Here is an 18,576-nt window from a genome sequence, read left to right on the forward strand (position 1 = left end):
CCAAGTTTCAGTGGTCTGTACTGGAAATTGACCAAGATAGCTCTATTTATATATTTGATATAATATTGGGTTGAGTATATGACATCATCAGTTATCTCGTTTGCATATTTTACACATTTTTCAAACTTAAATATCTCTGGAATGAGTGCTGATATTTGCAAACGGTAAACGGCGTTTTTATTCCTTCATTCCATTCTATGCAATACACCAAAAAAATCAAGGGGTAAAAATTTGATCATAGTACCACTTTAAAACTATAAATATCTGCCATTTCTGGGGCATCTAGGCATGATTACAAGTTGTTGTTTGGGGAAAAATGAACCTGCCCTCGCAGGGAGGAATGCGAGTGGACGTGAGTGGTGGAAATCAAACCTACGGTGCATCTCAACCACAAGTTTTGGAATGCATGCCTCAATAAGTTTCAGTGCATCTCTGTGCTTACATCAGTGTGTGGTCATGGTCCAGTCCAGGGATCACATTTTAAATTATAGTATGTCAAAAAACAACCAAACAAAAAATACACTAATGGAGTGTGTTTTTAAAAGCTGGTCTGGAAAGAAAATCGTCTTTATTCATTTCAAGAATATTTCTCGCAATAAATCACTTTGTGTTATTCAATAAATTCTATTTATCCATTAAATAGCCAATTTATCACTTTACTATATGATAGTGATGTCAAATCTCAATAGATTAATAACTATTAATACAGTTTCAAATGATTCCATTCACGTTTTTATAATTGTACATTTTTTATATTAATTTCCTAACTAGTGGGGAACGCACACCCGTTTCATGTATCGTGACACAGAGCTTTTACAAGAGACGTTGCGTGACATAATGCCGTTACGAAAAGCGTTGCGTTACGACCCAAATTACGGCTGTGCAAGTCTTCAATTACTCGTTGAATTTACAATTTCAAGCTTCTCCAGAAATACAAAATACGGAAACAGCACAACATAATGACTACCTTATATATAGCATGCTGAATTTTAAAGAAATTAGACAGTATTTTCTTAATCATCGGAAAAGTCAGGACAGTTTAAGACCAGGAACTCCTAAATCAACAAAATGCCACAGTTTCATCGAATCGTGGAATTTACAGTTAGAAGGTTGTGGAAACGAAAAAAAACATTGCGTTAGAAGAATTAGCTGAAAAATTATTTTTACTTTGAAAATACACCTACATGTCAACTGGTTTCTTTTTCTCTGGCCATTCACATCAAAATTTTTGAACTTGATCATTTACTGTGAACAAAACACTATTTAAATGGCCAACTGCTATACAAAATTTGATATTCATTCCATTTGCCACTAAAATACCTAGAATTACACACCTACGTTCTCATGACAGGTTGCGTTACAATTCACCAAGTAACAATGATCGTTACGAAAACAAATTCTTACGATCAGTCTTCAAGTTACTTAGCGACTAAATGTCCTATGGGTTCCAGCAAGCGTTTAAAAAAAATAAGCCATCTCAAAACAATAATAACAAAATGATATTTACTCCTAAGGCTAACAAGGGACATCAGATCGTAAGGGTGAGCTGCACAACAAGCAGTTTAGGGAAGAAAAACGCGCTCCCTTTTGAGTTCCTCGCGCTGCGTTCTGCTCCTCTAAATCGTTCTAAGGCTACAGATCACTTTTTCCATTATGTGAGGGTAGAATTAATTCTTCATAGCCTATTCTCAAAGATATAAATATCCAGTACAACTGACGTTATGTCTTGCCAGCAATCCGCGCCAAATTTTGTAGTGGTTTTGTGGGAAGTGGACTGAAAAAGAAAGAAACGAGATTACATTTAATAGAGCCCAGGGCGTTTTGTACGAGAGATTACTCAAAACGCCACTTATTTCCGAGTCCAAAAAAAGTTTGAATTCTCGCCACGGGTGATGCAGTAATTTCCTTCAAACCTGAAACTTTAGTCTAGCGATAAGAACTTCAGAAAATTTAGTTCTTTTTTCCATAGCTGAATTTATTGACTACTACGGTGGCTTCCTAAGAACTTAACTAACACAAAACCACTTAAGTGCAATTCACAGGGTCTTCAATAGCGCATTCAAAGAGCAAAACAGACACCGGTTGCAAGCGTTTTAACCAAGCTGTGATTAGCTCTTTGCAATCTCTCACGGAAATAAGGCTACCAATGGCTAAAGCTAATTGGTTAGCGCATTCTTCACGCAACCAATCACTAAACTCGGCAAGTAAACCAAACAGAACAAGCGCCACACTACATTGCGAACTTCACTACTTGGTTACTGACCTTTTCTGTTTGTTTGAAGGAGCCTTGAGAAGTTCTTTGTACTGGTCACAGCGGATAAAACGGCGATAGCTGTCCGATTTCATCAGCTGGAAAATGTGGTCCTATGGATGAACAAAACCTAACTTCATTAAACGATAATGAGGAGGTGGAGGTAGAACGGGAGTGTCTAGTCAGAGCGGGTCGCGGGTAAAAGGCGCGGGTCGCGGATAAACAGCGCGGGTTGCGGGCAAACTATTTCGAAATTTTAATAGCCAATCAACTTTTTCTGCTGCACATGTCGCCAAGTGGAAGGAAGGTTCCTCAATTCCCGCGAATCTCCTGTTTTTGCGTAGTGTTCAGTTGTCCGTGTTCATATGCGTAGTTGAGACTTTGTACCATTACTCTGTAAAAATCTGAAAGCATAATTCAGTTTTATTTTTAAAATTACGTTCATGTGATCATGCTTACCTGAGCAGCGTCAAACATGTATCGTCCAGGATGTTTTAAATTTAACTCTACTTCTTCTCTTGTTTTACAATCAACGTTAATTGGAGACGTTGCACTTTCAGATAAATATTCACTGAGAAAAAAAAAGACAGAAAATTTACAGTAAGGAATCAGTAACGAATTGGTTAAAACAAAAATGAGACGAGATTTGGGTAATCGAAACTAAAACCTGTGCTCTTCAGAGATAGAGTAACGAAATTTCGCACTCAAGTGAAAAGCTAAAGCGAAATCCGTCTGAGTTTGCGGACTTCTGAGCAAGTGGCTCTCTCCACTTCTCTAGCACGGATTATGTTCAAACCCTCTCATATAGTGCAAAAGTAGTATATTAAAATAAAACATTTCCGTTTTTCCGAACTGTCTATCGATTCAAAAACTTGTGCGACCTTAAGTCTATCATAGTAACCATATTGCCTTTTTAGCCAATCAGGTGTAGATTTGGCGCACGCGAATTTTCGCGCTCTTTTCACCGAATACAAGTCTTTTTCCCGCTCTTTCCACCGGATAATGTTTTCCCGCTCTTTTCACCGGTGACATGTCTTCCCGCGCTTGCCTCCACGTGCATGTTTCTCCGTTCTTGTCACTGCTCAGATGCTCGAAACCGTTGAGACGTAGTAGTGTAGTGGTCTCCCAGCCTAATGATTTTTGTTGTATATAAGTTAAGTATGCTAGTTTGGGGAAGTTAAATAAATGAAAACCAAAACTGGAACTTACTTAAATATTTCCTGAGCTTTACTTGGTACATGTCGTATTGGTGTCGCTTTGAGCTGTTCACAAGCTAACCAAAATCTGAAAGAAAAAAAACGCCAGTGCAAACTTTAATACCTGATTTCCTAAAAGAAAAAAAGCGTTTCACACAAGCACTCCGAGCCTGTATTACTCTAGTTCTGGTCCTCTGGCTGTGTAGCGTTGCGTAAAAGAGAGAGGGCCAGAACAAGCCTGGGGTTGCATTTAAATGCTGTTGTTGTTGTTGTTGTTGTTGTTGTTGTTTAAGCATACAACTACGTTTCTTACCCTAGATTTTCTGCACTAATTTCTTTTTCTAAAAACCGCGTAAAATGTCTTCTTCCTAAAGGATCAGCAAGAAGTTCGGATAACGAGAATCCCCATTGTTTAACACGCCTCGGAGGAACATAATGTCTGCAAGAAAATAAGAAAGGTATTTATTATCAAAAATACTGATGTGATCAGGTATTCTTTCACCCTAGAATTTCTAGAACTTCACAGACAAATCAAGGTAGAGAAAAGAAGTGATAAGCAGTTATTGGTTCAACAGACACATGTTAGAAGCAAGCGTCCAAACTCACAGGCACTTCTATCTGACATTAAATCGCATAGTTTGGCTGTACTCAAGTCGCTATGAGTTATTCTGGTCACCTTCGCAGCCTATAGTTGTGTCAGGCAACGCTCGTGCCCAGTTAAGCCTAGTTTACACTAGCGACATAATGACGTAAACATTACGACATAAGAAGGCCGTCATGTTTGTAGTGTGAACATCCTGGCATAACAACATAATAGCAACATAAAAGCACGAACATAATGACAGAAGGAAAAAAACTGATTCTTTCCTGATTGCTATATGTCGATGTTCACGTTACCCACATAAGCGATTGTGTCGTTATGTCATTATGTCGCTAGTGCGAACAAGGCCTTGGTGAGGGGAAGCGTTGTGTGACAACCCAGATGGAAGACTCGTGAAACGCTCGTGACTACCCAACTTAACTCGCTATCTCGAACCCTTTTATCTCAAATTCCACGTTATCTTAAACACAAATCATTTTCCCGCCTTAGATGTGACTTTTAGTCTATTATCTCGAGCTCCGTTGTACAGAATTTTTCATTTGAGAGTTTGAGAATAGCTGAAGTAAGACCTGCAGAACAGAAAAGTTAAATAGCAACTGTTACCGGAAAGTTACACATTACAATTATATCAAAATTGACGCTTGTTCTGAGCATGTTTTGAATAACGGAAGCTGGGTTTAGAAAACGTCCTTAATGTCTTAAAGATGATTTCCAGTCCGTACTGCGCACTCTCCAGAGTTTGTTTACGTTTTCTGTTTTGATTCATGTAAGACGTCACAAAATGTACCATTTTGCAACTGATTACATGAAGTAAATTCAAAGTTTCATGCCAACCGCCAATACAGTAACTGTAATTATTTCTGGTATCACTAGATGAAACAACTTCGTAGCTGTAAAAATCAAAGAAACTGTTGGAAAAACAATTTAAAATGCCTCAAAGATAACGTATGCAGTTAGTAACGAATAACATCGATTCGCATTCCATCCAGTGAGACTCACAAACATTGGTGCTGAGACTGCGCAGTACGGAATGGAAATCATCTTTAACCTCAATGTTATAATTGTAATAGCTTACAAACTCTTATCTTGTTCCCAAAGCGTAATATCATCTGACACCCACGGATTGGACGGATCAGGAGCCCAAATAAATGCATCATACTCAGCATATTGCTCACATCTCTGAATAAAACTGCAAAAAAGGAAAGAATCTATTCAGTGCCTGGGGAGAAAATTCAGCTCTGGTAACTCTAGCGAGGGCGCTTATTAGACAGTGATCACTTATTGCGGAAGGTGCGCGTTTTTCTTTTTAGATATCAACATCTGAATGTGATACAGCACCTAAGTGAACGACAATAGATCTTTAACTCGACAACTGAACCATTAAGGAAACTATAGTCATAACACAATTGGCTTCGTAATTTCAAATCGATCTATACGATATTAAGCTTGTTAGAGTATGGGCGTTTATTAAGTACACAGAACTTAAGGGGAAGTGCTCATTAGAAAGTAGGTATTTATTAAATATAAATCAATCAATCAATCAATCAATACATAAATAATTCAAACCAAGGCCACATTGGTGGAAGGCGAAGCGCTCTCACCACTGTGCCATCCCTGCTTTCCTATTAGAAAGGCACTAGGACACTTGGTAAAAAGGGAAAGTCCAAATCTTGGAGTATTCCTACTTCTTCTAGGTAGGGTACAAGTCCATCCCAGGCCAAAACGTGAACTGCTCACTCTAGAGGTATTGTTTAAAAAAGTCCGAATCCCAAATGCCCAGAAAATCCCCCTGTCACCATTTGATCATAAAGATGTGTATTGTTAGCAAGGATTTAGGTAAATTTGATGAAAATTTGTTGCCCACCTTTCAGAAGCCTGTGAAGTCTTCATTCGTCTCTTATGAAGCTGTTCTCTTAATTCTTTCACCTGGAATAAACACAAACTATAATTTAGCTCTTTAAGGATGGTGCCTACCTTTGTTAGTGCGCATACCTTCTGCGCATCACACAAGGCATGGTTTAAGTGCCACGCGCGCGCTGGGGTTGACATTGACGCAATCAACTACGCTACCAAGTACACGACTAAAAGATTGCAAAATTTTCTGCTGTGACCAAATCAAGTTTAATGAACCCGTACTTAAACCAGGAACACCAAAATAGCAGCATACCACTAACCACTAACTGTTAACGTCTTCCAGCTGAAAAACTAGCTGTTATCTGGCGAAAATTATACTGAAATCCAACTGTAAAACAAGTACCTGCAGATGGCGTAGTGCGCGCGCAAAACAACTGCGAAATACGCAAATGTTTTACTTACTGGGGAGGTGACAGGAAAAAAATGTAACACGCACCGTAAAAGTTTTCAAAAAAAGATCAATAACTTTAAAAAACGCGTGGTTACCCCCACATTTTATGTTATGAAATGGAAGTGGCTAGCCTATTCAATACGTGATTAGTTTCTGGTTGTGAGCAAAAGGTATTTGGACTGTATTTTGGCTGAATCAGAGGAAGGCTGTCAGAGACGCTAAAAGCGCTGTTGCAACGATTTTGCTTATATTAAAAACATACCAAAAATGGATTTTATGTTACCATTTACCATGTAGTTTTAAGATCTTTATAAATGTGTTTGCTTTTCTGTTTGTAAAGGAGAATTCGAAGAAAATTTGTGAAGAAATATCCTTTCCTTCTTTTTTCAGAAAATGCTGATGTCGGCATTTTTGCTGAGATTCAAGGCTGATTATCTCGGAAAAATGCGTGGTTATCCCAATTTTTCTTTGTGGATTCCAATGGCCCTTGCAAAGATCTACTTTTTCGGCGTGGTCCTAACCCGGCGCAAAAACCTCTGTATTTACTAGGCACTGTCTTTAAGACGTGACATCATCATACAGATTACCTTACTAGCTAGACAACATTTCTTACAACACTGATTACATCATATAATAATTTGATTATCGACATAAAACAACAATATTATCAACATTGTCCATTCTCTGGCCCAGAGGGAGACAAACAAAACAAAATGTTTAAACTACGTTCATACCTCAAGTAAGAAAAAAAAACACTTAAGGGAAACCAATACGTATAATGCTGTACAAAGACAGTGAAAATGGCCTATTGGTTACATATCAGACTCTGGGCTAAGCACTTTGTGCCTTCACTCTTACAGTACTTATCTCCTTTTAAATAAAAAATTACTCTTTTTTTGAGCCACTTCTGCGCAAATGGTATGATAATATGGGTGCAGCTAGCTCCTGCTTGGTGTTAGGGACTGTACTTAGAACATAAGCGATTCTAACAGCTTGTACCTCTTGTTTTACACCGTCCAGTGCAGACGAGGAGGATAATGATAGTGGAGAGTCTTCTTCCAAAAGGTTAACCTGTGAGAGAGCAGTACATCATCAAATTATCATTTGATGTGTCTTTCCCTTCTTTTTTTAGTTGGCTGACAGCCCACTACAGGACCTGCAAATAACTGCTTACAAAATAATGGTCTGCTCATCCATAGACCTGTCAAAATGTGTTTTGCTGCAAATAATATTCTGCCCATGCATAATATTATTGTAACCATGCACTTGTGTGAAAACTGGCAGACTGCTTCCCTTAGCTGTCAGAGAGTGGAGTGATTGGTTTCTGTAGCAAGAAGTGACTAGAAGTATTTCTACTCCCCTCTCAGTGGGATACTAGTCCATTGCAACATTACAATAACAATATGCAGAATTCAGAAGGACAAAAACGCAACGAATATGTACATTGCATGGCGTACCTTCCTCTTCACACTTGGTGATGTATCTACTGCTTTGCAGGCCTTTTTAATGTCTATTTCAGTCACAGACACACAACCTGGCTAAAAACAAAAACAATATATAGAGCGTATTCACTCACAAGTCAAGCAGCCATGCAAATTTATTGGAACTAAAGAAAGTGTTAATATAAGAAAAGAGTTGAACACCCACAGGACTGGTTTGATACACCAACATGGCCACTGTTTCAGTGTTTTGGAACACCAATATGGCTGCCATGTGCATACGCTCCATAAATGGATTTAGTTTTGCATGGAAAGCAACATATTTGCAAAAAGAACAGACTAAAGAATAGTTTTTTCTACAACAATTGTATAAATATTGATACATCAATAGGTACTTACAGATGTAGCTCAGAGAATACCGAGCCCAGCAGCTCCAAAGTCTATTGAGTCTTTGCTTTTGTGTGAAATTGCAGTTGGATTTAAGTTCTCTTTCAGCCAGTTCAGCTAATGAAATTAGCCGACAGCCAGCCCTTAGTGACATCCCTTACTATGCGGTGGAGAAATATTGATGCTAATGATTTCTTACCGGTGGTCTGTGAACATTCCAAAATGCTCTTTCTTGGCTGTCTAGTATTTGTCTTTCCATTTTGTCTCTCTTCTTATCAACCCTGTAAGAACAATGCTGACATCAGTATACATATTTTCCCATCGTCTTCCAGACGATGCGGTTAACGTCCCCAGAAATGAGGAAGATGCGACAAAATTTTGTAATGCAGGAACTCGTTCTGCACAGCGATGCTGTGTCATAGGTAGGGTCCTGGCTGAGGAACTGGAGAAACTAACAGGACCGTTAGAATGGTAAACCAAAATAAATGAGAAGGACTGCTGAACTTGGCTACCGTTTTAAAAGTTCAGTTTCACACACTGAACTGCGATACGAACGTCTGGTAAATACTATTGCCGGATTCTTTGGCAGGCATCTGTCACTATGCAGAATTTGATTGGCCGGGGCACTTACCAGGATGAGTTATACCATCTCGCGAGGTAGTATAACTTGGCATGAATTTCTGGTCATATTGGCGAGAAAATTGCTTCTTTTTTTAGGTGAAAACAGTGTGCATTTTTAACTCGCTAAACACAAGACGAACTGTTTTCACTGCATTTCCGGACTTTTCTGACCTTATCTAGCTAAAATTGTCCTAGTGAAAACACAACCGCTAGTTCATCACAGGGCTATCCCCAGTATTAAATTTGCCAGTACCCATTTAAACACCTGGGTGGAGAGAGGCCCAGTGAGAGTCAATTAAGTGTCCTGCCCAAGAACACAACACAATGTCCCCGGCCAGGGCTCAAACCCAGACTGCTTAATTCGGAGACCAGCGCACCAACCATGAGGCCACTAGACCTTGAGCAACAGCCAATGACTGTAGAGAAACCTGCAAATGTTCTGTGTTTTCCTTATTATTTCTGAATTTGTCACTCACTTTGCTTGTGCTTCAGCTTGCATAAATATAAATTCCCACTTCCGTGCAAGCGTTCTCTGTAGCTTGGCTAGATTTTCCTAAGAGGGAGAACAATGAAACCGCATCAGCACAAAATATAAGTTACATTACTCAATATAAAAATGAGATCCGATAAACCCAAAACAGAAATGCTCCTCTGTCTTTTTAGCAATTGATTTCCTATAAGATTCTTTTTTTATTTTATATATTAAAATTATTTGACTTCCAGATTACTCACCGCTTCATAGTCATCCAGCTCTAGTCTAGACTTATTTTGCATTGTCCTTTTACACAAATAAACAGCTGAAAAATGAAGACAAATGAAATCTATTGAGCTCCTGAACTGCAACACGGAGGTGAAGTTCTTCAGAGTCAAGGATCTTGCAAGTCCTGAAATTTCTGTAGTTGAGTTCTTGGAAAAGACACCTTTTTATTAACAGAATGGCTCTATTCAACTTCTGCATACATGCATCTGTCAGAGATACTGGTAAATTCCAGGGTAAAGAGAAGCCCTATCAAAATATGCCAGAAGGTGGCGATTTTGCCACATGACCATAACTGTGGGACATTGTTTTGTGAGTTATACTAGGCTAGCGTCCCAACAGTCTAATGCTTTTTTGCCAATACCACTGAGTCCAGAATACAGTGTAGGTGTCGACTTGGGGAGGGGTAGCACTAACGCTGCAAGCCCTATGCCTTAATCAACACTCATTTTTCATACGCACGTGCTGTACATGGAATGTTCTGCCCACTGAGTTACACACAAGTCACATCTCTCTAGCCTCATTTACATGTTTACTACTTCAATGTTACAATAGGGCCCTAGATCTGTACGATGGTGATGACATAAGAACCTGAAGAACAATCTGTCCAAGGAGCAACATAGCAAGGACTCTTCTGTGCCCGCCATTGAACTGTTTCTAGCAATTTGAACTTTTGTTTTGTTTCCTTTTGATTCTTCTTGTTTTTATATGAGTACATGTAGTTTTAGTTTAAGTCTTATTAAAGAGGGATCCATTGTAATTGGCAAGGCTTTAGTGGTCTTCCTGCCTAATAAATTTTGATGTATATAGGTATTTTATTTCGGCAAAGTTAAATAAATAAATAATAAAAAATAAATAAATAAATAAAGAGAACTAAGTCAAAGTAGTTGATTTGCTCCACTAACAGTTTTCTCAGAGCCAATAATTTACATGGGACTACACATTGTACACCGCCTGCATCCAAAAATTACTAGTGACCAAGATAAAAATGTTGGAAATGTCAATTAACATTAATTATGCAGTCAACCTACCATAATCTACATTCTCAGGTTCCCAATTATTTGATAACCAAAAAAATGGTGTCTGAAAGAAATAATGCCAATAATAAATAACCAAGGATTGTATTAAAATACACACACAATACAGGCAGAAACCATGGGAGCACAGTGACCTAATGGTCGGAATGGAGCCATGTGGGTTCAAGCCCTGACAGGGGAGATGATTTGAGTATTATCCATGCCAGCCCTAGGTATTTGAAACTTTCATGACTTGAACAACTCAACTTGCTCCTCAAAGCTTGACAGCTTTGAGTGGCAGAGTTTCAACAAACACAACAGCCAAATGTACATGTATGAGTATCAAGTTGAGAGCGTCAAAAATATACATTGAAATGTTTTAGTTTGTCCTGCGCAGCTGCTGGCAGAACATGCACGTAGTTAACCAGTAAAAAAGCTGTTGCTTATTTACCCAGTCTAAAACAACCAAGGCCTATTATTGTATAATTGTCCGCTGAACATCAGTCTTTTTCAAAGTTATTGTTATGTTGTATTTAACATTATAAAAAGCCAGGGTCAAAACTTCAAAATCCTTAATCAAGATTCTGGAAAAATTCTTCAAGTATCTTGAGACTCAAAACATGATTCTTGAAAACAATGAGCATTGTGGATCACATCTAGTCAAGACTGTCAACTGACATTCAAGCAGTACAGTCAGGGGTAAGATATACCCTTGGCGAATGTTTCCTGAAAGACGTAAGGTGAGACACACCTGGAATCTGTAATATGAAGCATCATCTTTGACCATCAAATGGTGATCGGTAATGGAGAAGATGTAACCATAAGCTGCAAGCAGAGAGGCCAAGTGAACTGCCGCACCTGGATAAAAATAAAATAAACAGAAGTTTGCTTGTCATTCCCTGAGGGTATTTACCATTTTTCCAGAATCAATGCATGCAAGAAAATGGACCACTTTAAGGATGCTAAGCAAGTGCTGCCCCTTGGCGTACATTTCTGCATAAAAAAATGGCAAGTTTGGGTCCCATATTTTCATGAGTTTGTAACAGATTCTCAATGAAACTTTGCATATTTACTAAATTTGGCAAGATTAATTGAACAATGAGACTTATTTTTTGTTTTAATGGAGAATTGGGAAGGGGCAACATTTGTAAAAAGGTCCATCAAGGGCCCATATACATCAGGTTCAACATTATGTTTACTAGTCCCCTCATGTGTGCTGACCTCAAGTGTCCAACTTTCAATCACAGGAAGAGTCAGGAATTTGTGTCATAAGTTTAGCAACAGAGGTACAACACAACACAGGGTGATCAGATCAATTTATAGAGGCTTAAGACTGAGACTTCACATAGTGTTACTTCAATTACCCTTCTATTGGAAATCTGAAAAAAACATTTACAGTCAACTTTCTCTACGGTGGTTAAGCTTGTGGGCAGCTCCAATTGGAAATTTTAGTGAGGTGTATATCATAAAGAAAGTTCAGTAATTACACAGAAGGGATAAGCAAGACAAGAAAGTCCAGGTTACAGCAGTGTTTCCCTTGCAGTGGTTCAGCTACAGAAAAGCTGACTGTAATACCCAAAATTGCTGTTTTAAAGTAACTCAAGGTGATCATTTATGTTGAGTGTTTATGTTTCGAGAACTGGCAAATGAAACAAGGTAAACAGTTTTGATACTCAGGTTATAACCTTTTAATTAATAACAAGCAAATTTCTGATAATATATAAATGTAATACCTCTCACATTTTGCTCTAGAGAACATCTTGTTCTTTTTATTTAAATTCCAAAATGGCCCACTCTGACAGAAATACTACAACTCAGTTTTGTAAGTAATGACAAAATCCTCTCACCTCTGTCTTCAATAGAAAGATTGCTCATGACCCAGTCCACAAGCTCACTACCTGAATATGAAAAAAATAGCATTTCATCTATCAATGAGATTCAATAAAGGAAAGGGTCCATTTTTGGGCCCTTGATAGGATTGGCCCATATAAGGAAGGGTCAAAAAATGGGAAGGCTTGAGATCTAATATGAGAAGGATCCTTTCAGGGAGCACCAACATTTAAGGCCAGGGTCCATCTATAGAAAGAGCCCATTTACTTCTCAGAGTGTGAAAGTAAAATTTTTATATAAATTTTATAGGTGGGCACAATTCAACTACATTTTCCTCACCTGTGAAGACACTAGGAATCTTGGACATAAAACTCTTTACTGTTCGAATAGGCACTCCAGATTTTTCATCTTGCATTTGATAAATAAGTTTCTCCATCTGAGAGAAAAAAAGAAAGTTAACACAAATACAGTCGAACCTCCAGTTGCAACCACCTCTCCTCTCCAAAATACCAAAAGTGTCTAAGTCAGATCACTATATTTGAAACCTCTTGTAAGCGACCACCTCTCGTACAGTGTAAGCAACCACGACCACTTTTAGAACTGAAAGTTAGAAATTTTCATTTGTTTTTAGCCTCCTGTAAGCCACCACTTGACAGATAATAGAGCAGAAATTGGATAATAAGGTGTTGTAACATTATCACATTCCTGGCTGGTACAACAGACAAACCTTTCTCCAATGGGAAGTACCATTTTTTTCACGAAATTGACTTTACACACAAATAAAACATTTAAAACATGGAGTAAGTCTCTTCAGTTACCATATGCTAATGAGGCAAAATTTTGACCCAAAATTATATGGACTAAGCTCTTGTAAGTGACTACCTCCCTTAAGCGACCACCTAAGCTTGACATTTTGGGAGGTCACTTACAGGTGGTTCAACTGTGTCATTAAAGGTAAAAGGTCAAAGCCCATGTTGGCCCAAAATGTCTCATCTTGCAAGAACTTATCCCAGTTTCTACAACATTAATAGGTCCTTTGCATGATCCAGTCACATGGTACAAAATCACACATGCTGGTGAGCAAGTGGGACTTCCAAAACAAAGGCAGGTCCAGGTGGACTGGTACGAGTTGCATTGTTTTGGAAGTCCCACTGTGCAGCTTGCTCACCAGCACGTGTGATTTTGTACCATGTGACCGGATCGTGCAAAGGGCCTATTCTGTGATAATTAATGTCTGTAGTATTTCTATTCCCTCCTAGACTGGAAGCTACAGATGCTACTGAACAGTGCACCACATGGGTTACTATTAGCAATAAATTTTTCAGCACCCAGTTAATAGATCTTGCCATGTACAGAGAGGCATGGTGAGTACATTAAGTCATATTGTTTTAAAAAGGATACCATAGGAACAGTATTACAACTGTCACCTCATGTTGAGCCTCATGTCGAGCTGATAATCTAATAATTTACAGTCAAACCTCCACTAACGGCCACCTCTCTACAACAGCCACTTTCCTCCGTCCCCAAGGTGGCTGTCGTGGAGAGGTTCAACTGTATGATGGAAAGTACCCTGTCAGAATATGCAAGCCAAAATCCTTGTCTCCATAATTTCAATTTATAAACAAGAGATTTCACTGAATTCTGCATAAGTTACAGTACATGTATACACTAATTTAGAAGTAGAATACATTTTCTCTATAGAGGAAGTAGTTATTATCAACTATCACCTCAGTGAAATCTGGAGCTCAAGATCTAACTGTTTTGGTAGAATAGACAATTTTACACTTGTTTGCTCAGTGACCTGGCCTTTGAATGGCTTTAGGAGAATCTTGTGCAGATTGAATTGTGACAGAATGCTGGTAGAGTTATACAAATTCAGAGTTCCCATTAATGCAAAGGTGTGAGTCTCATACGCACAAAAAATGAAAAGGACGCAGAGTTTTTAAGCAAAGTGCATCCTTGGGATGCAATCCCAAAAATTTTAGTAATAGGCAAAGGAACCCTGAAAAACAAAAGGAAACCCCAGCTCTTTGGAACTGTGGGTGCCAAGGACCCACAACTAGTGGGAACTCCAGACTAATGGCTAAAAGTGCTAAAATAGCTCAGCCAATCAGACTACAACATTTACACAAGTATCCTGATAGAATTCTACTAAAACTCAATAGAAACATAGAATATGTTTTCATTTGAACCAGTATGAACAGCTGTTGTCACAAGCAGCATCACCTGTTTACTGTACTTTCACAATTCACAGCTTGCTATATTTACATATACTCCTGGAAATCTATCAAACACTTAAATTCTGCAATTTTTCGATATTCATTTCTAAATGTTTATTTAGAAATGTATATCAATTTTCTACAATAATTCTAGAAAGGTAGTATTGTCAAATTCTGATAAATGAGCCTTCCCCCTGCAGAAAACAAGCCTTCCACTCCTCCTCCCCCTCCTCTCCCCCCCCCCCCCCCTACTGCCTCCCAAACTCATTTGATTGCTTCTTTGTAGAGACGTGACCTGTTACAACGCCTTGTCAATCTAAGATTCAGAGCCAGCCGAGCTGTGCCTTTACAGACAGTCAACCCGAGTCCAAAGTACTTATGGGTCAAATTAGTTATGGAGCTAACCTTAAACAAGCTAACACGAGCATTCAGGTTATTCAGGTTGACCTAGTATTCAGGCTGACAAGGGTAGTACTGAAGCTAACCTGAGTCCCATTTGCGACAAAAAAGTGTTAATTAAGAGAAGTTCTACTCAGGCCAACTAGAGCAGTATTCAGAGTAAATGGTGGGCCATTGATTCATTGATGCATGGCACATGCCTGACATATGACTCATGGACAGGATCACTTGAACCATTTAATAACATCATGGGACCTCAGTTAACCCAAACATTGAGAATAAAGGATTAGATTCGCTTTTTTATAATAGGGTTGTTAAATGCTCAGTTACCATGACATAATAAAATTAACTCATAAACAACCACAACAAAGAACAAAGGATTATTCGATTTGCAAAAAGTCACACTAAAGACACTTTAATCCTTAAATTAAGTGACTGCATCTGTGGTTTATTTTCCTTCTGATCTGATATGGTAAGGGCACATTTGCGGTGCGTTGGTAACATTTTGAAACACTCCAATTCACTCTCAAGATATATTGTAACCCACTGCAATACGGGTTTATTGGAATGCCAAGTATCGAACACGAACAATGATCATCCATTCTCGAATGTGTGAAAACGAAAAGGATCATGAGTCGTATCCTTTCCTTTCTTCTCCGCGAAAGTTTGTTTGAATTGCTGTAAGCTGAATCATGCTGTTCTTGATTCACGATAATGATTTAACCTAACAAGCACACAGCTGAGAGCTGGCGAAACCAAAACAATATCTTTTATCCTCTGACATGGATCGCATATGCAAAGTATTTAATACGCATGTACGCGCGACTTCGACACTTTAAAACATGTATCGCAACGCAAAAGGTATTTATATACGTTTCTACAAAGTCAGAAGGAAATTGAAAAGGATTAAAATTCTAATGACGTCCTCCATGAATTTATAAAACACTTCTAGTGAAATAAAATTGAGACAATTGCAGGAACGATGGCTGAAAACGTGAAAAAGGCTGTCATGTCAATTTCAAACAGCCGTATGTATTGCTCAATACGGTCATCGAAGCATACCTTTCCAAACGATCCAAAAATTATCTTTAAAAAATTGGAAATATACAAACTGAGTAAGATATGAACGGGCGTTGCGGACAAAGAATGGAGTATCAAAAGAGAGCTTTTTTTTCTTGAAGGACGATAGAAGATTTGATTATGCATGGTCTTGGAAACCGAAATATTCACAAAAGGCTGCATTCGAAATTTAGAGCCGCCAAAAAAATCTCTCGCCGTTCTTCATATGTAAAGAGAATTTAGTGAGGTTTTAAACACAAGCATTTTTCAAGGTAACAACACGTGAATAACTACGAAATGCCACTTAACGTGCCTTCTTCTGGTATGACTTTATAACGTCTCTGCAGCGTATTTTTAGAGTCTGCCGGAATCGAAGTCGAGAACATGAAAAAGACAGGTTTGTGCTTCACACAGCACCGCGCCAATTGTAGAAATTTCCCTCGATCGAGCTATCAGACCAATAAATTATTTAAAGCATAAAGTTAAATTCCCACATCCCTGCCTCGATTGCCATAGAAAAAAATCCCCACCTTCTTGCACACAGAAGCATGATGCGGTTGGTCCTCGCCGAGTTCGCCGTCACGATCGGATGGCGATCGTTCCTCCATATTCGCGAAGCAATTCAAGTCGAGCCGCATTCATTCCAAGAGATCTCCCAGAACAACATTGGAAATGACCAGGTCCATATCTTGGCTAAGTTGTAAAGCGTTCGCAGCAAAAGTAAATACGAATGTCTGAAGAAATCGCGGCTTTATATTGACAAGAATTCCCTCGCTTCGATGCGGGTCACTTTTGACCAATGGCCACATCCATATGCAAAGAGCCCTTTAGTCAAAACAAACAATCCAGTGAATTGAACAGCTCGCTTTCGCAATACTGGAGAACTCGTCCGTTGGTCGATTTTCATTCGAAACGCAAAGCCGTGAAAAAGGAGGACAAGATTTCCGAATCACTCGCAAGGAGATTGCCTAACATGGACGATTTGTTTACTAATAAACCCGAGCGGATACCTGGGAAAAATTGCTTGCTCAACCACGAGTTCCCCCAGGGGTCACCCCAGGGCAATTGACCCAGTTCAGGGACCAGACGAAGGGAATTGAATTTGAAGCGACGAATTAATTAAACAAACAGAAAAGAGTCTTACTTTTAAATCTCTTCACAGAGGAATAAAACAAATATTTAGAAAGAAATATACGCCTGCGTAAGAAAGTTAATTTTACTGATGGAATTAAAATTTCTTTCGTCGGACGATTTGGAAACCTTCTTCAAATGTCAGACAGAGGACGGACGCTCAAAACGTCAGCATTACAAACTCGCTCGGGCGGTAAATTTTACCTTAACACACTTCCAGTTGATACAGAACTAAAATTATGATTCGCGCCTGTAGAGGTGGAATTCGAAAGAGAAGTTCGAGAGGTTTGAATTGATGTCTCAGGACTTGAAACTCGTAAGAGAGGTCATGCATGGAAAAAAAAGAGAACTGAGGTCTGTTTTTAAAACCGAAGCAATGCAAATTTCCGTTGCAAAGCTGCTCAAAATTGCGACATTTAAGACTGACACCTTGAATGCCGTCAAAATAAAACTTCAAATGTCTATGATTCAGAAACTGAAACACTCACTGTTCGGAAACCGGAAAACTTTGGTTTATCGAATTTGGTTAAAACTTGTGTTGCCTTCGAAGAGTTCATTAACCCCATTCGTGAAATTCTGTATAGAAATGGGTTAAATACTGACTCTTCTAAACGAGGAGTGTATGTACCCTAAGGCAATACTTAAATTGCCACATGTTTGAACTCCACGTGCACCGGACACACATTTTACGTTTTAGTGGGGAATTAACGCATTCCAACTTCACTATAGAACATGACTGGTTTTGCGGCTTGAATTGTTTTGAAAACTGGTTATTTGGTGTCGATATTCGTTGCGAACAGTAATTCTTACCTTTTCTTGTGGTATGTATTTCAAAGCACTGTATATATACGATCGTCTGTTTTTATTCCACGACTCGGTAGTTTCATATTCTTTGCGTTCCATCACACTGATGTATCCAAGTAAAAAAACATTGACTTATAACGGGAATTCAACGATCAGTTCTGCAATTTTCAGTCAACCGGCTGTTGTAAAACCTGAATTTTTTCTCGCTTCCCTTTCGAATCTCGAAAGCACAATCACATTGCTCAATGTGCCTTCAGGCACAAGTCAGTTTTAATAATAGTTAAATTTTCTAATTGGCTCTCCAATTGACGTCAAGGTCCCGTCACTGTCCTACAATCTAGCGAAGTTAATATCGCAATCTCAAGTGAAAGCCCTCTAATTCTCCCCCGCCCCACCCCCCAAAGCGTAATTTAAATTCGCTTGACACGTGCCGGTGAATAAAGATGCCATACATCTGACACTGATATTTTATAGCAGATTCGTTGACAAAAAGATGAAATCTATTTTATACTTTCATTTACTTCTTATTTTAACTTGATTGATTTATTTAGGGGACTCCAA

The 18,576-nt window shown here is 38.7% G+C and overlaps 2 protein-coding genes across 2 annotated transcripts in view; both read right to left on the bottom strand.

Moving 5' to 3' along the window:
* LOC145469724 (mitogen-activated protein kinase kinase kinase 2-like) overlaps positions 1-18,576 on the bottom strand; it is a 147,933-nt gene that overhangs the window by 105,175 nt on the left and 24,182 nt on the right. The window lies entirely within an intron of this gene.
* LOC145470892 (regulator of G-protein signaling 7-like) lies at positions 550-17,578 on the bottom strand. The gene is made up of 17 exons (XM_081454773.1): positions 16,611-17,578; positions 12,743-12,839; positions 12,421-12,471; positions 11,325-11,431; positions 10,589-10,640; positions 9,533-9,597; positions 9,277-9,353; positions 8,379-8,460; positions 7,811-7,891; positions 7,353-7,424; positions 5,913-5,974; positions 5,124-5,237; positions 3,761-3,886; positions 3,461-3,535; positions 2,711-2,822; positions 2,264-2,364; positions 550-1,774 (listed from the first exon to the last, which is right to left on the bottom strand). The coding sequence occupies exons 1-17, from the start codon at positions 16,716-16,718 to the stop codon at positions 1,720-1,722; spliced, it is 1,437 nt and encodes a 478-aa protein (XP_081310899.1). The 5' UTR covers positions 16,719-17,578; the 3' UTR covers positions 550-1,719.

Source organism: Orbicella franksi, chromosome 15 (assembly GCF_964199315.1).
Source record: "Orbicella franksi chromosome 15, jaOrbFran1.1, whole genome shotgun sequence".
Taxonomy (NCBI): Eukaryota; Metazoa; Cnidaria; class Anthozoa; order Scleractinia; family Merulinidae; genus Orbicella; species Orbicella franksi.